The sequence below is a fragment of the Phyllostomus hastatus genome, unplaced genomic scaffold (genome assembly GCF_019186645.2).
Source record: "Phyllostomus hastatus isolate PE091 unplaced genomic scaffold, TTU_PhHast_1.1 phas_contig_40, whole genome shotgun sequence".
Classification (NCBI taxonomy): domain Eukaryota; kingdom Metazoa; phylum Chordata; class Mammalia; order Chiroptera; family Phyllostomidae; genus Phyllostomus; species Phyllostomus hastatus.
The window spans coordinates 86,155,180-86,172,188 of record NW_025333872.1 but is presented as its reverse complement, the minus strand read 5'-3'; the positions used below and the strand labels follow the sequence as shown (position 1 = coordinate 86,172,188).

General features: G+C 35.0%; 1 protein-coding gene across 6 annotated transcripts in view; it reads right to left on the bottom strand.

Annotated features, from left to right (window-relative positions):
• STXBP5 (syntaxin binding protein 5) overlaps positions 1-17,009 on the bottom strand; it is a 129,464-nt gene that overhangs the window by 76,473 nt on the left and 35,982 nt on the right. For all 6 annotated transcript variants that reach the window (XM_045842600.1, XM_045842602.1, XM_045842605.1 and 3 more), the window contains exons 5-8: positions 12,328-12,462; positions 10,597-10,660; positions 8,171-8,254; positions 1,798-1,921 (exon numbers count right to left, since the gene is read on the bottom strand). In XM_045842600.1, coding sequence (XP_045698556.1) covers positions 1,798-1,921; positions 8,171-8,254; positions 10,597-10,660; positions 12,328-12,462 — 407 coding nt within the window. The remainder of the gene's footprint in view (positions 1-1,797; positions 1,922-8,170; positions 8,255-10,596; positions 10,661-12,327; positions 12,463-17,009) is intronic.

Genomic DNA, 17,009 nt, shown 5'->3' with positions numbered 1-17,009 from the left:
TACAGGAAAATGTCTTGTATGTAAGAAAGAGGTACTGGAATACTTGAGGGTGAATGAGGAGTAATTTGACAACTTCCTCTTAAATAGTTCAAAAAATATTTTTGTATAATACCAAAAAAATTAGATAAGCTTAAAACTGAAAAACTAATACTAAGTATTTTTATCATTTTCAATACAAGTTTCATTTGCTTCTAGATTTAACAGGTTTCTAAACTAATCATCTACTTTTTTGGTTTTCTGGATTATTAGGTTGCAGCGGGATTGGGATCCTAAGATTCATGAGAATTCTCAGGGGTACTACCAAGACTGGGGACATAGGCAGCAAGAGAAGGAAGAAAAAACTATATTAAGGAAAAATGGAACCTACTACCATAAGGGCTATTCCCTAGACACATGCACAAACAGATCTGTAGCAAATTTAAAATACATACTTTTCCAGAAAGATGACTGCTGCCACAAAGCAGTGGTAAAGTATATCACAACACTGGGCTTCAAGAATTGTTATTTTTACCAGAAAACAGACAAGTCTAAAAGAACTTTCTGCCACAGATAGATAAAATAAGTTTTAAACTTTACTGTTTAATTTCTACATTGCAATATTTCAGAATGTACTGATTTTTTTTAAAAGTAGGCATTCATATTTTAAAGCAAGCAAAGAAATATTAGCAATAGCTACAAGGATATTCAACATACTACCATTTTAAAGAACATTTTCATTAATGGGACTTCCCTTAATTTGCTGGGTAAGAACTTTTTAAGGTGGGATTGTAGAGTGAAGATTAATAAAGAGAGACAAATTCCTGGGCTCCACTCAAAACTCACAAAAGGCCTTCATAACCTGTTTTGAACAAATTCTCTAATAAAAGCTTCTTTTATGTTTTATAGATACTACTTGTGCAGAAAAGAGTTCACATAGCAGGCCTGAGACTGCTATTTCTGGAAAGGTGGGCTTGAAAATTTAGTTCATGCTTGGCATCTGGTAAATTGGCTTTGAGACTGCAGAGTGGCCCACTGTGCCTAAGCTGTCTGCACAAACAATATGGTTTACAATGAATCCCCGCCTTCCTTGTGGGAGTCCGGAATTCTGTTAGGTGCTGAAGCAGAAGGTGCCTACAGACTGCCTCCATAAAAACTCTGGACAACAGAACTCAAGCGAGCCTCACTGGGAGAAAACACTTCAGACATGTGGTACTAACGCATTGCTAGGGGAATTAAGCGTGTCCTGTGTGAGCCCACTGGGAGAGGACTCTCAGATACTCAAGCAGGGTTCCCCCCAGATTTCACCCCACATGCCTTTTCCATTTACTGATTTTGCTTTGCACTATTTTTGCTGAGTCCTATGAGTTTTCCTAATGAATCATCAAACCTGGGGTAATTGGAGGTTCTTCAACACTAATGTATAAAATTCCTTCTGCAGAATTCCAAGATTTCAAAAACTGTTATATATTCATTAGCAACTTGCAAATTGATAACTTTAAGATGACTAAAGCTAAAAGTCAGTTCTATAGTACTCACAAAGTTATTTACTTTTGAACTACTAGTGAAACAATATTCAAAAGATAATTTAACATTCATTTTCTCAAAGTTCAAAGTTGCTATTTCAACTGCAAATATAACTTGAGATTCTATTACATGATTATTACATATTATTTCTACATATGTAATTATTTTTAATGCCATCAAAATTAAAGACTTATCCTTATCCCCCGCCCCCCCAAAAAAACGCCAGAAAAACAAACCCATATGCATACACAACAGTTACTGTCCATCACAATTTAGGTAGTGATACATTCTTACCATGTGGAGTGATTGTCTGCACAGGTTTGGCAGGGGACCTCACATTCCATATAGTCAAGGTGCCATCTGAATGACTACAAATAAACTGTTTTCCTTCATGATGCCAAGCCACAGAGTGAATAGCCTATAAAAAGGGGGCGACAAAGTCCATTTTTAAAAGCTTATTCAAACACAAAGGTATTCATTATTGATACTGCAATTAATTTTCATATAACTTTTTATCTCCCAAACAGAAAACAATACAGTAACCTTACATTCCCATAATAATTTAGCTCTCTTGCAATACAACTAGGATTTAATTTAGTACTGACATTATTTTAATTCTTTTTACTAAATTTACTTCCTAAACCAGCCTAAGGAAGATATAATAGTAATATATGTGTTTGCATATGTATGTGTGTATAAAATTAAAAGCTCAAGAAAATGAAATGTATTCTTATTCTTTCTTAGAATAAACTGCACCTAAATAAAATACCATGTAAGTAATTACAACCAATATTCCATGTACAAACTAGTTGCTTTGACATAGGACAAATTTTTTAAATTAACTAAAATTCTAAGAAAACAAAAATGTATACTTGGAATTAAGATCAAATAAAAATACCTCAGGTTGGCCTTCAAAACATGTTATGCGTTTCTCATAGTAAGTAGAGAATCAATTTTTAAAATCCAAAGAGAACCTCTCTTGACTAGAAACTTATTTTATACCTTTAAGTCACTTAAAAAATGATCTGAAAAATATTTTTATATAACTCTATGTTACCCTTCAGTTCTTTGTTCTAATATTTAATTTTTGTCTGTAAAAAACATTTTTAATCACTCTCCTAGGTTCTTTAAATTACCTCTTAACTCAAGCTGATATACTTCTAGTTCTTAATAGCCAAATGACTTTAAAAGCTGCCCTACTGTGTCAGAATTGTGGAGTACAGCACAAAAACCATGTACCCTAACTAAAACTTAACAGTTCTGCTTATGTACAAAGTCAACATTTACTATGATCTAATTCATGTCCATTCATTTGGATTCCTCAATGCTTCTAAATTTAAGTTAAATGAAACTATTTGATATTATGGATCAGATTTAAAAGCTAAAATGACAATGGATAAAGCCAATACGAATTTTCCTAAATGCCAATATTTAACACAATGTTTTAGGTTCAAAGTATCTGTAAAAAATTCTAAATGAAATCTTAAAACAGTAATACATTTTTCCAAGTCACATATGATATTCCACAAACTCAATCTTAAAATAAGCAATTCTTTACAGATAAATCATTTTTGCAAAATATGAGCAGTGCTAAGAAGCTTATTCACAAAGCCATTTAAATCTATTTTTTAAAGTGATAAGGGAAATACAAGAGTGGTCTATAAGTATTGTCTGGAACCTATAAATAAAAAAATTCTAGTCATATATAAAAATATGTACATTTTTATAAACATGTATTACATGTAAATGGAAAACCAGTATTTCTAATTTGCCAAAGAAAACAATATGTATCTATTTGAAAGTACCTTTATTTAAGATATTAAATTATTAAACAGTCCAAAAATAAGCACTAATTTACAATTATTCAGGATAGCAGTGAGAAAAATATTATAGAAAATACCCTACTAAAGAAAAAAACAAAATGAACTTTACATGCAATAAACATGAACAAGTTTTTTCTATTATTTCTGCAATTTTCTAAATACAAATTCAACTTGGCAGAAGATCTCATTGTTTCTAATACTCTTGCTCTAATGCTATTACATGTAATACTACATGTTACATATGTATGCACATATAGTCTATATAAGTACCTATAAGATCCTTATATAGCATATATGTAGTATTGTATGTATACATATAGTACAACTAAAAAATGGGCAAAGGACCTGAACAGACACTTCTCCAAGGCAGACATATGGAGGGCCTAGAGACATATGAAAGGATGCTCAGCATCACCAGCCATCAGAGAGATGCAAATTAAAACCACAATGAGACCACTTCACACCATTCAGAATGGCCATCATAAACAAATCAACAAATAACAAGTGCTGGTGAGGATGTGGAGAAAGGGAACCCTAGTGCACTACTGGTAGGAATGCAGACTGGTGCAGCCACTGTGGAAAACAGTATGGAATTTCCTCAAAAACCTAAAACTGGAACAGCCTTTTGATCCAGCAATTCCACTGCTGGGGTTATACCCTGGATTCTTAAATCCTGAAACCCCAATCCAAAAGAACCTATGCACCCCAATGTTCACAGCAGCACAATTTACAATAGCCAAGTGCTAGAAGCAACCTAAGTGCCCATCAGTAAGTGAGTGGATCAAAAAACTATGGTACATTTACACAATGGAATTCTATGCAGCAGAAAGAAAGAAGGAACTCCAACCCTTTGCAACAGCATGGATGGAGCTGGAGAGCATTAAGCTAAGTGAAATAAGACAGGTGGTGAAAGAGAAATACTGTATGATTGCACCTATAAGTAGAACCTAATCAACAAAATAAACAAGCAAGCAAAACAGAACCTGAGACTTGTAAATAAAGAACCATGTGACAGTAGCCAGAGGGGAGAGGGGAGGGGACAATGAGGGAAAGAAGGAGAAGGGTCAAGTCAAGGAACACGTATAAAGGACTCATGGACAAAGACAACGGGGAGGGGGTGGGGGGGATTGAACATGGAAAATGGCAGGTGGGTAAGGCAGGGGAGAATAATGGGGGGGAAATGGGGACAACTGTAACTGAACAATAAAAAAAATTTTTTGAAATGTCCCACCGTTTTGTCCATTCAACAACTGATGGGCACTTGGACTGCTTCCCTATCTTGGCGATTGTAAATAACACTGCAGTGAACACAGGGGTGCTTAGTTCTTTTGAATTAGTGTTCTGGGTTTCTTCCAATATATCCCCAGAAGTGGAATCACTGGATCAAAAGGCAGATTTTTGAGGTATCTCTTTACTGCTTTCCACAGTGCATTATTAAATCTTTTGGTAAACCCATTCAGAGAATTTTTCATCTGAGACATTTTATTTTTCATCTTTAGAAATTCTACTTGTATTTTTTTAAGTCTTCCATGTCTTTCCTCAACATGTTCATGCATTCATTTACCTTCTAGAATATAAGGGAGTCTATAACAGGTTTTTTTCTATCTAAAAATAGAGTAACCTATGAAACCTTTTGTAAGTCAAAATGACATAAAGTGAAGAAACAATTCCCATTCATTTATATTTAAAAATGCTGAGCATTTCCAGTCCTAAAGTTCAGTGTTCACACAATGTCATTGTTTCATTCATCCCAATCCAAATCTGTAATTACATCCAGTTTTATGCTAAGTGTAATACCCCTAGCACACTCTCTTAAGCTTTTTTGATACCTTAGGACACATGTTGCTAACGAGTACACAAAATAAGTCAAGATAAAGCACAGGTGCTCACAGGTACAGTTCAGAGCTATGGTGACTTGATGCTGAAAGGCTGAGTGGTCCCCAGAAAGGAGCTTGGCAATGCCACTCTTCATCCTTGGGACTTACGCTGTCTCTACATGGCCTGCTGCAAAACAAACACTGACCGCGCACTCTTTTCATTTTTTGCCTTTATTCGTAACTGTGAAAATCTTCTCCAGATTTCTTTTGGTTAAAGTACTATGCTAATGTAGGCCTTTCGCAGAAGTGAAGTAATGTGAACTTTTGAAAAGCGAGGAAAAGCTGTACAGACAGGCACCACTTAACAATGAGAATGTGGTGATTCAGGTGCATGCAAACATCATAGAGTATAACTACACTTCTCTAGATGGCAGAGCCGACTACACTCATGGGCTCTGCGGCACACCACCACCACATATGCCATCGTTGACCAAAAGGTCCTTTTGTGACATCAGACTGTATTTGTTGTGTCTACTAATTCTAGCATATGTGTCAATTTCTGAGTCTTTTTATTAACCGTACTTTCTTCACATTTTGAATCAGATTTTCTCGCATCTTTGCATGCCTCATAATGTTTTATTTGGATGCTAGCCATTGTGAAATTCATGGTGGGTTACTATATTCTTTTAAACATTTTCTGGAATGTAGTTGTTATTACTTGGAAACAGTTTGGATTTTGCAAGGCTTGTTTTTCAGCTTTGTTAAGCTAGCTAGGTCAGTCTTTAGTATAGAGCTAGTTTGGCCCCACTGAGGTAACACCTTTGTAAGTACTTTCCTGATGCCCTGTGTATTACAAGGTTTCTCCACTGTGCTGGGAATCTGAACTATTCTCAGTCTTGTGTGTGCCATAGAAATTGTTCTACCTACTCCTTTCCAGATCTTTACCAAGCCTCTCACACTCATGCATTTATCGGTAGTCAACTGAAGACTCGGGGTGGGGAGCTCCTTGCAGATTTTTAAAACTCCTTCTCTAGGTAGCTCCCCACTCTCTGGTACCTTGCTGTATAAGCTACACATATGTTGGCTTCCCCAGTTTTCCAACTCTGTCTCCTCAATTGGAGGGAGACTGTTGGACTTCCTTAATGTATTGAGATCTGGAAAATCTCTCTAGGCCATAAGCTAAGGCAACTGAAGGGATCACTTTGTTTGTACCCCTTTCTCTAAGGAATGCTTATTCGATACTTCTGCTGTCTCATTTCTAAACATTATTGTTACATATATTTTTCCAATGTATTGTTTAAGCGAGAGTGTAAATCCAGTCCCTGTCACTCCAAAATGGCTGAAGCCAAAATCACTATTTTAACTTATAAAAAAATAAAATAATCAGTTTTAAAAATAGATCTATTGGTCAAAACTTCGTATATTAAAATATTATTTGTATAATTTCAAGATATTAATTAGTGAGCCAAACAATGCTTAGTAACTAAAAGAATGAGAAACAGAAAGTATACAGCTATGAAAACAAAGGAAGTTCTCTTTCAGTTATGTTTACAAAGATAATATACAGTCATTTATAAAGTATTCCAATTCTTGCTACAATTATACTATTTAGCTTGCTGTTTGAGTAACTGAAAGCATCAATACGAAAACTTGACACCTTTTATCATAAAAACAAACAAATAAGCAAAACCATTTACACATTTCCTAGCCCCATTCACTGAACTGGAAATCATGAATGCCCCCATTATCTAAATTATGGTCAGACACTATTACATACTGAAATAAGCCACAGTTTCATAGGAAAAGATCTTATTCTAAGTTTGGGACAAATATACACAAATTAATAGGTACACTTTGTTATAACAGATAGCAAGGAAGCTATCCAAGACTACTGTCATCACCAAAGAAGTTAGGAACCAAATAAAGGAGCTTCACTGACCAAATATGAAATAATTTGAAAATCAGTAACTTCAATGTACTGAAGCACATCAAATAGGTTTAATCTTTGAATACAGAGTAAAACTAAACATAAGAGCAAATTGGTAATAGTTGAAGATTACTACAAAACAACCCCTTTAGAATAAATATTGAAAGAAACAGAAAGAACAAAGTATTTATCCTGTCTTTCCCATATGAACTATACTACTGCATAATCTAGCACAATAGCTAAGAGGAAATCTCTCTGCTGAAGTGGCCTAGCTAATAAAAACAAGGAAGGAAGTACAGAATTAGAACGTGCCATTTTGCAGCCACTTGGCACTAACAGATAACAGGCCTTGAATGTCACTGACAGTTAATATCACACACACTGTTCACACCTGATATTCGCACAATATTCTACCTGACAGAAGACCAACAGCAGCATCTATGAAGTAATCTTGCTAAAAGTCAAAAACAAACCTGAATTAGATCAAGCCTCAGTAACTATCCAATTTATAGGAAGTGTGAGGGTAAAAACATATTAAACGCATTGAGACTGCACACAGTAAAACCCATTGTTGGGCAGACTCTACCCTCAACAAATAAATGTCAAAAAAGAAGAAATGAGGTAAAACACTAAAAAAAAGAGTGAGAGGAGAGGTCTACAGTTTAAAACAGACTTAAAAGACTTACTAATCAGTCACAATCAATCTGTATTTAGGTCTTAAAGCAAGCAAACTATAAATGTCTACAGCATATCGCAATCATTTATATAAAATAAAAAATACAATGTGTATTAATTTGCTTACAAATGTACAGAATACCTCTGCAAAAATACATAAAAAATTGGTATCACTGGTACCTGGGGTAGGAGAATTTTATGGCCAAATGATAGGGATGGGAAAGAGAATTTTAGTATTGTTTTAGTATTGTGTAGTATTATCTTCTAGTATCTTTTGTATAGTAGATACAAAAGATATTTGTGTGTTTTATTGAAGTTTCAAAGGTTGCCTAAACTAAAGGTATTAATTGGGTTCTTAGAAAAGCTGCTCTGAACTAAAGAAATGATAATATCTTTTGATTAGCAAAAATAATGAATGTTATTACCTCATCGTATGTGTATCTGTAGTCAGCTTTCTTTGACTTGAGGTCCCATAACACTACTGTTCCAGATTCAAAGCCAATCAAAAGCTGTAATAAAAGGAAATGCCACATTACCTAGGAATGATATTAATCATATGAAACATTCCTTTTATGACAATAAAAATAACTATTATCATCAATATGTTTCCAATATAATATAAACATTTGCATTGCTAATTACTAATCACATGGATGACAAATGAGAATACTACATTGTATATTTATATCTTTGATTAATAGGAACTCAACATTTATCAAACACGTTTTTTGGAAGAGAAAACTACCATTTTGAAGTCTTTAGTGTATATTTTTATTAATATAACATAAAAATTAGCACTACAAATTAACATGTTATGTGCTTTAGAGTTTACAAACTTTCCTAATTCAACACATTATCAGGTACTTTCATTTATTTATCTATATAATAATTAGTTCCAAACCACAGCCAGCCTAGATCCTCTCACGAGATTTAGACTCCTGATTCCACAGGACACATCTCCACTTACCCACTCAAGGAGAATCTCAAAGTACATGTGTCCAGAAGTGAGTTCTATATTGTCTTCCTTACCCTCCTCTGGTATTCTCTGTTGCAGTATCTCTCTATTCCTTATCTCACCATTCGTTAAGTTGCTCAGGCAAAAACCTAGGGGTCACTTTAACTCTAGTTTCTTCCCCATCAGGTAAAATCATCAAGTAATTTTAAAATTGCATCCTATCACCTAATTTACTTTCCTCCACCTCTAACACCTGGCTCTTGGTTCAACACAAAAAGATCTCTATGATGATCACTTATCATTATGCTGTACACCTGAAAACTAAATGAATACAATATTGCATGTCAAGTATAATTTGTTTTAAAAAGACACAAAGACTCTTCTGGTCTCCTAGTCTCAATTCCAAGTCTTGTTCCTTTTTTTAACCCATTCCATATTGCAATGCAACTAGAGTAACAGTTCTAAAATGCAAACCTGATCATGTAATGATCATGTAATATTATTGAGTATGAAGTCCATACTTAACAAGATTTCATCATGGTCTAACCTCTGCTTACCTCTCCAGCTTCATCCACTACCACAAACTCTGTACCTAATACACTCCAGTGTATCTTTTAGCTCATGATCTCTCTTACCTTGGAGCCTTTGCACATGCTATCTACCTGGGCCACTCTATTCAAATGTCACATTCTGCCTGACTAATCCTATTAATTCTTCAGATGTCCTTTTAGCTATTACTTCCTCTGTGAAGCCTTCCTTGACTTTCCAAATGTCAGTCAATGCCTTTTCTATGTGCTCCAACAGCACTCTGTACTATATTTATCTGAAGGGTCACCACACAGTATAATGGCCTTGGCCTTATCTGAATTGTCTTGCAGACAATAACACTGGTCTATTTAGGCAAAGATTGGTTTTATCTTATTCACCACTATATTCTAACATAAGACACAAGGCCTGATCTGTTGTAGGTACTTAACAAACCTTTATGAATCAATGAATTTCAGAATGGAATGCACATTCTTGCTTTATAAACTATCTGCTGCCTATCTAATTTCTGCTGTCCACCATCCCCAACCCAGCATTTTCCAAATCTCAATATTCCATCTGCTTGAAATCTCCTCCCCTTTTATTTACTCAGCAATGTTTTACTCATTTTTAAGTCTCAACTTGGTGTTGCTTCCTTGGGTAAGCCTACCCAGTTCCTCTGGAAAGACAAAGATGCTCCTTCTCCTATGCTAGTACATGCCTTTTCATCTCTATGTCTCTAATAGCTAATATACTGCCAAATACATATTAGACACTCAACTATTTGTTTAATAAGTATACAACTAGCCCTGGCTGGCATAGCTCAGTGGATTGAGCACGGGCTGCTAACCAAAGTGTCGCAGGTTCAATTCCCAGTCAGGGTACATGCCTGGGTTGCAGGCCATGACCCCCAGCAACTGCACATTGATGTTTCTCTCTCTCTCTCTCTTTCTCCTTCCCTTCCCTCTCCAAAAATAAATATAATCTTAAAAAAAGTATACAAAATTAAAAAAAAATAAGTACACAACTAATTACGAGGTAGTCAATATTATCATTCATTAATCTGAAATATGAACAAAGTTTGGGGCAGACCCAGTAATTTTAACGAAACAGCATTTTAGTAGATTTCAGACTACAGTGCACTTGGAGGAGCCAGTCCCCAAAGTTAACAAAAGAGGTCTTCCCACCTTGGTGGAGAGTATAGTTACTCTCCACTCCTGTGGTTTCACTTGTTTTCTTGTTTTTTCAGAATGTATATATAAGCCATACAATATTTGTTGCAAGGCCTGGTTCTTGAGTAGTTTGCATATTTAAAAAATACCAAAATTTTTACATTTAGTTAATAAATATATTTTTTAGAAAAAATTCTACCTTTCCTTCATCCATTGGATTATCACTTATATGGACAACAGGTCCTGGATGAGATTTAGATGACCTAAAAAAGGAAAAGTTGGTAAGGTTTTTTTCTCACCTAAACTTTTCAATGCAATTATGTATTCATCAAAATAAGAATAATGAGTGGACAATAAAGACATATTTATAAAGGGTGTAAACATTTCAGTAATTGATCAGTAACAGATGTTTAGTTCTTACCATGGATCAAAATAGGAATCAGAAAAAATTAGTGACTGTTAAATTGATATAAGCAAAATTTAAAATTAAGTACACTTTGCGTATAAGAAATAATCTTCAATTTAGCATTTTAGCCCAGAAAATCTATTCTCATGGTAGAATTCTCAGATTTAATATTTTTAATAAAGCAGTTTCTGTAACATTGCTATCTCATTTTACTCAATTCCAGCCTCAATTCCAGTTAGGGCTTCTCCTCCAGTTCCACAGTTCACATCAATAATACAAAAAATTCTATTATGTTTTTTAGAAAAAAATCAACAGATAAACCTGCTCAGATAAAATGAAGTCATGAAGCTAAGAATGTGGCTGAACTGATGCCTACACAGTAGGAATAAGCACCTCCAGTCACAGACTCCGAGGGCTGAAAGATCGGTCCACTTGATGAGAGCCATTTGAGAAACCACACAGACACCCACGCCAGGGCCCGTCACCAGATGCTGTGATCAGCTCAAACAGCAGACCACAAAAACCCACACCCTCTGCCAAGGGACTGAGATATGACAGTAATGTCCCTGCCACAGGAAGGAAAACCAAACTTAATGTACTATTATAGATGCATCAACACACTTCTTAAGATATATGCCACAAATTCATCATTATGTCAAAGTGATATAAGATCTGTGAAACCAACAGTACAGAATTGTTTAGAAACAAAACAAAAAGAAACAATGAAAATAAATCTCGGCAATATCCTTAAATTTTTATTTTTATGTCTAATTAGATAAGAAAAAGCTTAAGAGAAAGAGATAAGATGCAAAGATAAGATTCTGAGAAAACGTGAAAAATTAGCAATGAAAGTTAGGATTCTTAAAGCCCTTTAGCTCACCTAGTTTTTGCTGTTGTTACTGTAAAATGAAGCAATCACCATTATATCAAAATTAAGGGAAATTAATTGCCAAGTTAATTTTGCAATGTTACACGACAAACATTTACATTACATTTATTAATTATCAAAAGATACCAAGTAGTAGTTGAAATAAGTATTTTCCAAACAGTGGTAGCAACTGATTAGTGGGTCATAAAATCAATTTAGTGGGGCATGACAAGCATTTGGAATAAAAATAATTACAAGATAAAAAGAACAGTGTTCTTCATTTAGTAAGAATAATTTTCTCATTAAACTTGTGCTATAGTTCTTACATGTGAACACATACATGGGGTACACATACAGGGTTGGCAAAAGTGGGTCTACAGTTGTCCATATTGAAAACAATATAATTAATAAATAATAAAAGAATAAACTGTTTCATGTACTCAACTGTTACCCTACTTTTGCCCATGTCTGTGTATAAAGAATTTAAATGTACAACTGCCAAAAGGACAATATTACTTACAAAAGACTAATCTATATTTAATATCAAGAATGTCTAACACATATCTAACTCAATATCAGTTTAATGATTAGATATTATATAACATTATCATATATGGTACTGATACTTCCAGACATGGAAATCTGCTCAAACTCACAGTTCAATGGCTTTATTCCACATAATGACGTAGCCTGAGAGTGTGAAGGACTCCACATTGACAATGTGTATATTACCTCGCTCGGTGCCCACATAGAGCCACTTACTCTGAAAAGGCAAATGGCAAAATGTAACCCTGTAAGAGAAAAAATGTATTTTAAAAATGAGAAAAATATCTGGTATATTTTATTAATTCTACTAGAGGGCCAATCATGATAATATATAATTTATGAAAAGCAAAAATGATACATAACCATTCGATTTAACTACTCATTGAGATTAACACTTAATTATGCTAATTTTGCTAAAACATTAGATTTATCTAGTCATTGTGATTAATATTTAATTATGCTAATTAAACTTATGCTTATTGAAATATAAGGCCTTATAGTAAATAGCTATCCTGGCACTATAGACAGAAGATAAGTTTTGAAATTAAAACTGTTATCCCTCAGTATCCTTGGGGGATCCTGAAACCAATTCCCAAATCCACAGATGTTCAAGTCCGTGGCATATTTGGGTATAACCTACGTAATTCTCCCATGTATTGTAAATCATCTCTAGGTTACTTATAATAATACAATGTAAATGCTATGTAAATCGCTGTTATACTATACTGTTTAGGTAATAACATAAAAAATGTTTGTACAACATGTTCGGTACTGATGGAACCATTGTAGGCCTTCTTTTTCCCTGAATATTTTCCATCTGCAGTTGGTTGAATCTGCAGACGTGGAACCCATGGATACAGAATTCAAGGACAGGGAGGGTCAACAGTAGGTTTCAAATTTGACCGTGCCATCCACTAACTGTGTACTTTGGGCATATCACCTTTAACCTTTCAGCAACAAACCAGGAGGAGTCCAATACCCACATCATCCCTATATAATACTGTATTTCTCAGGCATGATTAAACACAACATCACCTGGCTGGTGTAGCTCAGTGGATTGAGCACAGGCTGCAAACCAAAGTGTCGCAGGTTCGATTCCCAATCAGGGCACATGCCTGGGTTGCAAGCCAGGGCCCCCAGCAACTGCACATTGATGTTTCTCTCTCTTTCTTTCTCCCTCCCATCCCTCTCTTAAAATAAATAAATAAAATCTTAAAAATAACCCCACACATCACTCAGGATCTGTGCATACTATTCCTTCCAGGCAAAATGCTCTTCCCATATTTTTCTTCTGTTCCAGATTCAGTTGAAATACCACCTTCACTCAAACTGACATCCCCACATTCTTGTATGCCTATCAGGCTTTCCTTGTAAGAGTTAGGATCTACTCTCCAAACTTCTAAGCCTCTGGAAGGGAAGAGATCTTCTGTGTGAGGCTTAAACAATGTTACTGAAATATAATTCAGCTACCTCCTCCTAGGTCCTGATGATGTGTGAGAGGCCATCAGTAACAAATTACAATAATCTACATGCATGTATTATACTTTATTATCATTTGAACAATTTCAAACATTTTTTCTATCAGCTCATTTGTTTTCAAGGCAAAGACAGAAACTACCTTGTCTTTTTAGTACTACTTATTTAGAAAAGAAAGGGTAGTATGTTATGAAACCATATAATGCTCATCTGTTCAGGTTCTGATTGTGTTTCTCAAAACAGACTAAAATTCAATGGAGTAGCATTTCACGTAAGTCACTCATAAAAGTCACTGCTAGACTACCAATACTGACACTAGATATTAGGCAAGATATAGCATACAGAACATTTGCTATTTGCATTAATACAAAACTTCACTACCAAGAATTTTCAAGATGAAACATTTATCAAATAAATGTATATGCAACTCATAGTCTCACTATTTCCTAAAGGTAATATTCTTTTATATGATTACTTCAGGTTCACTGTCTATATTTTCTGTTGAATGTTTTATAAGATGTCATCTTTAGAAAGAATTTATGTAAGAGTAACAGCACAGAAATGTCTACTGAACCAAAAAAAAAACCCCATTGTGTAGTACCTTATTATTTCACAAGGCAGTAAGTTCATAGGACCATTCTGAAAATTTTAGGATCATTTAGGTTTCAGAATTCAGAATTTTCTAGATTTTAGAAAGGTATGTAATCCATGTTTTATATATTACTGAGTATGAGTGGTAGCATCTCATACACACTGAATATTTTTGAGGTATAATATTAAAGTTTATTTTTTATTGAGGTGTAACTGCCGTATAACATGTTATTAGTTGTAAATGTATAACATAATGATTCTATGTATATGCACAGTGTGAAACAATCACCAGAGTTAAGTCTAGCTAACATCTATCACTATAAATATAATTAGAAATTTCCTCAGAATGAGTACTTTGAAAATCTATTCTCTTAATAACTTTCAAATATACAATATTTACAAATATACAATAATTATAGGTACTGGCAGTTTCTTTAAAAATTAAACATATACACACCATATGCCCACTTCATCCCTATGTATTTACCCAAAGAAAGGAAAGTACATGCCTATAACAAGATTTATATACAAATGTTCATAGCAGCTTTGTGATAACCAAAAACTGGAAACAATCCTGATGTCCATGACCATCAAGAAGTAAATGGATGAACCAATTGTGTCATATACTTAGAATAATATTCAGAAGTCAAAGAAAAACTATTGATACACACATCGCAGCTCCAAATCCTCATGATGAATAAAAGAAGCCAGAAAAAAGGCATATTGTATGATTCCGTTTATCTATAATTTATACGCAATAGAAAATGCAAACTAAACTACTGTACAAGAAAACACATCAGTGGTTTCCTGGAGAATATGGAGGTAGAGACTAATAACACTGAGAAGCGGTTACCACAAGAAAACATCTTGAGGTGATGGGAATATTCCTTTTCTTGATTGTGATGCTAGTTTCATACATGTATATCTATGTTATGAGTTACCAAACTACATTTCAAATGTGTGCGGTTTATTATCTGTTAATTATACCTCCACAAGACTTTTAAAATTTTCTGTTTTCATAGATTTGTGGATTGAGGAATTATGAAACCAGATTGTCATTCCGACTAGTATATAGTGACAAGCTCTGGAGTTAGACTGCCTGAATTTACTTTCCAGCTGTGCCACTCACTCGCACATACTGACCTTAGTCAGCCTCTCAGAGGCTCAGTTTCTAAGCACTGAAGCACGCCGCACAGTGTTCCTGCCTCATGCTGTTCACCGAATACGACAGAGCCTGGTCGATGCTTAACAAGAGGTCTCCATAGGTAGGTGTTCAATAGATGTTGGCTAATTATTATTAAAACTAAACGATATCCTACCAGCTAGAAGTTATAGGCAAATTTAAACTACATAAAGTAAATAAAATAGTTTGTCCATTTCCCTTAGACAATTTTAATTTCCACATTGCTCTAGAATTTAGCATAGAATCTGCATAGACCAGAATCATAATCAGTGTTTATCAAATGAATTAATGCAGAAGTACATCCGAATGAAGCAGATATTATTTAGTACTTTTCTTGAATTAACTGTACGTTACACTGTCTTGTTATCAGATGAAATTTTAAGTATGCATTAATGAATATGGGAATGTATTAAAATAACAGCAGTAAGATGAAAGCAACTTAAAAATCTGTTCAAAGAATTTCCTTTCTATTTATAGTCTTATATATCTTTTCTGATAAACTGCCATAGCTACTTCAGAAAAATCTTCAAAAAGTGAGCTTCAGAGACCTTCAAAGGCCATTTACGTTTGTATTGATTTACTATATTCTTTACTAATTATAACTCAGTTTACATAAAACATTAAAAAACTTCTGGAAATGTATCCAAATAAATCAAAATATTAATGTTTCTTGTGAAATAAGACCTTAATATATAACAGCAAGGACTATCAAAAACAAGTATCAATCCTTGCCCAAGATGGAGATGTAGGTAAACATGCCTCACCTCTGTGATCAACCATAGCAAAAAATACAACTAGGCTACAAAACAAGTATCACCCAAGATTATGAAAACTGAGGTATGTAGAAGTCCGACAACCAAGGATTTAAAGAAGCTACATTCATCTAAATGGGTAGGAGGGGTCTTGAGATGCAGAGTGACATGGAGTGGCATGGAGCAGCGAGGAGGCAGGAAAGGTGGTCCTACACCAATGTGTGGTGGATAAAAATCAGGAGGGATACCCTGGGAGCAAGGGATCACAGCACTAGTCCAGACCACCCAGTCCAGGGTTCCAGCTCTAGAAAGATAAATCCCTGTAACTTCTGGCTGTAAAAACCAGTGGGAGATAGGGTGTGGGAGGGGGAGGGCAGAAGAAACTATGGGATTCTCAAGAGACTACTCTTAAAGGGCCCACAGTGGACTTAGGACTCACATGGACCCATCCCCTCTGGGATTCAGCACCAGGGCACCTTCAGCTAGAAGGGCACCAATGGCATACAGGGAAAAAGTGAAGGCCAAGTGCCAGAAAACAGCTTCCTCGCAGGCAAAACTCCAGAGGCCAGACAGCAGCATTGTCCCCTCTCAGAGCACTTGCCCACACAGAGCAACAGAGCAGCTACAGGTGTTTCTCCACCTTGGTGATTACCTAAGGCTCCACCCCATACAATTTAACAGGTGCCTTTTCTACAACAGGCCACATGGCTAACACAGGGAGTCAGCTCTATCTAATACATAGAAGCAAACAAAGGGAGGCTGCCAAAATGAGGAGACAAGGAAATATGGA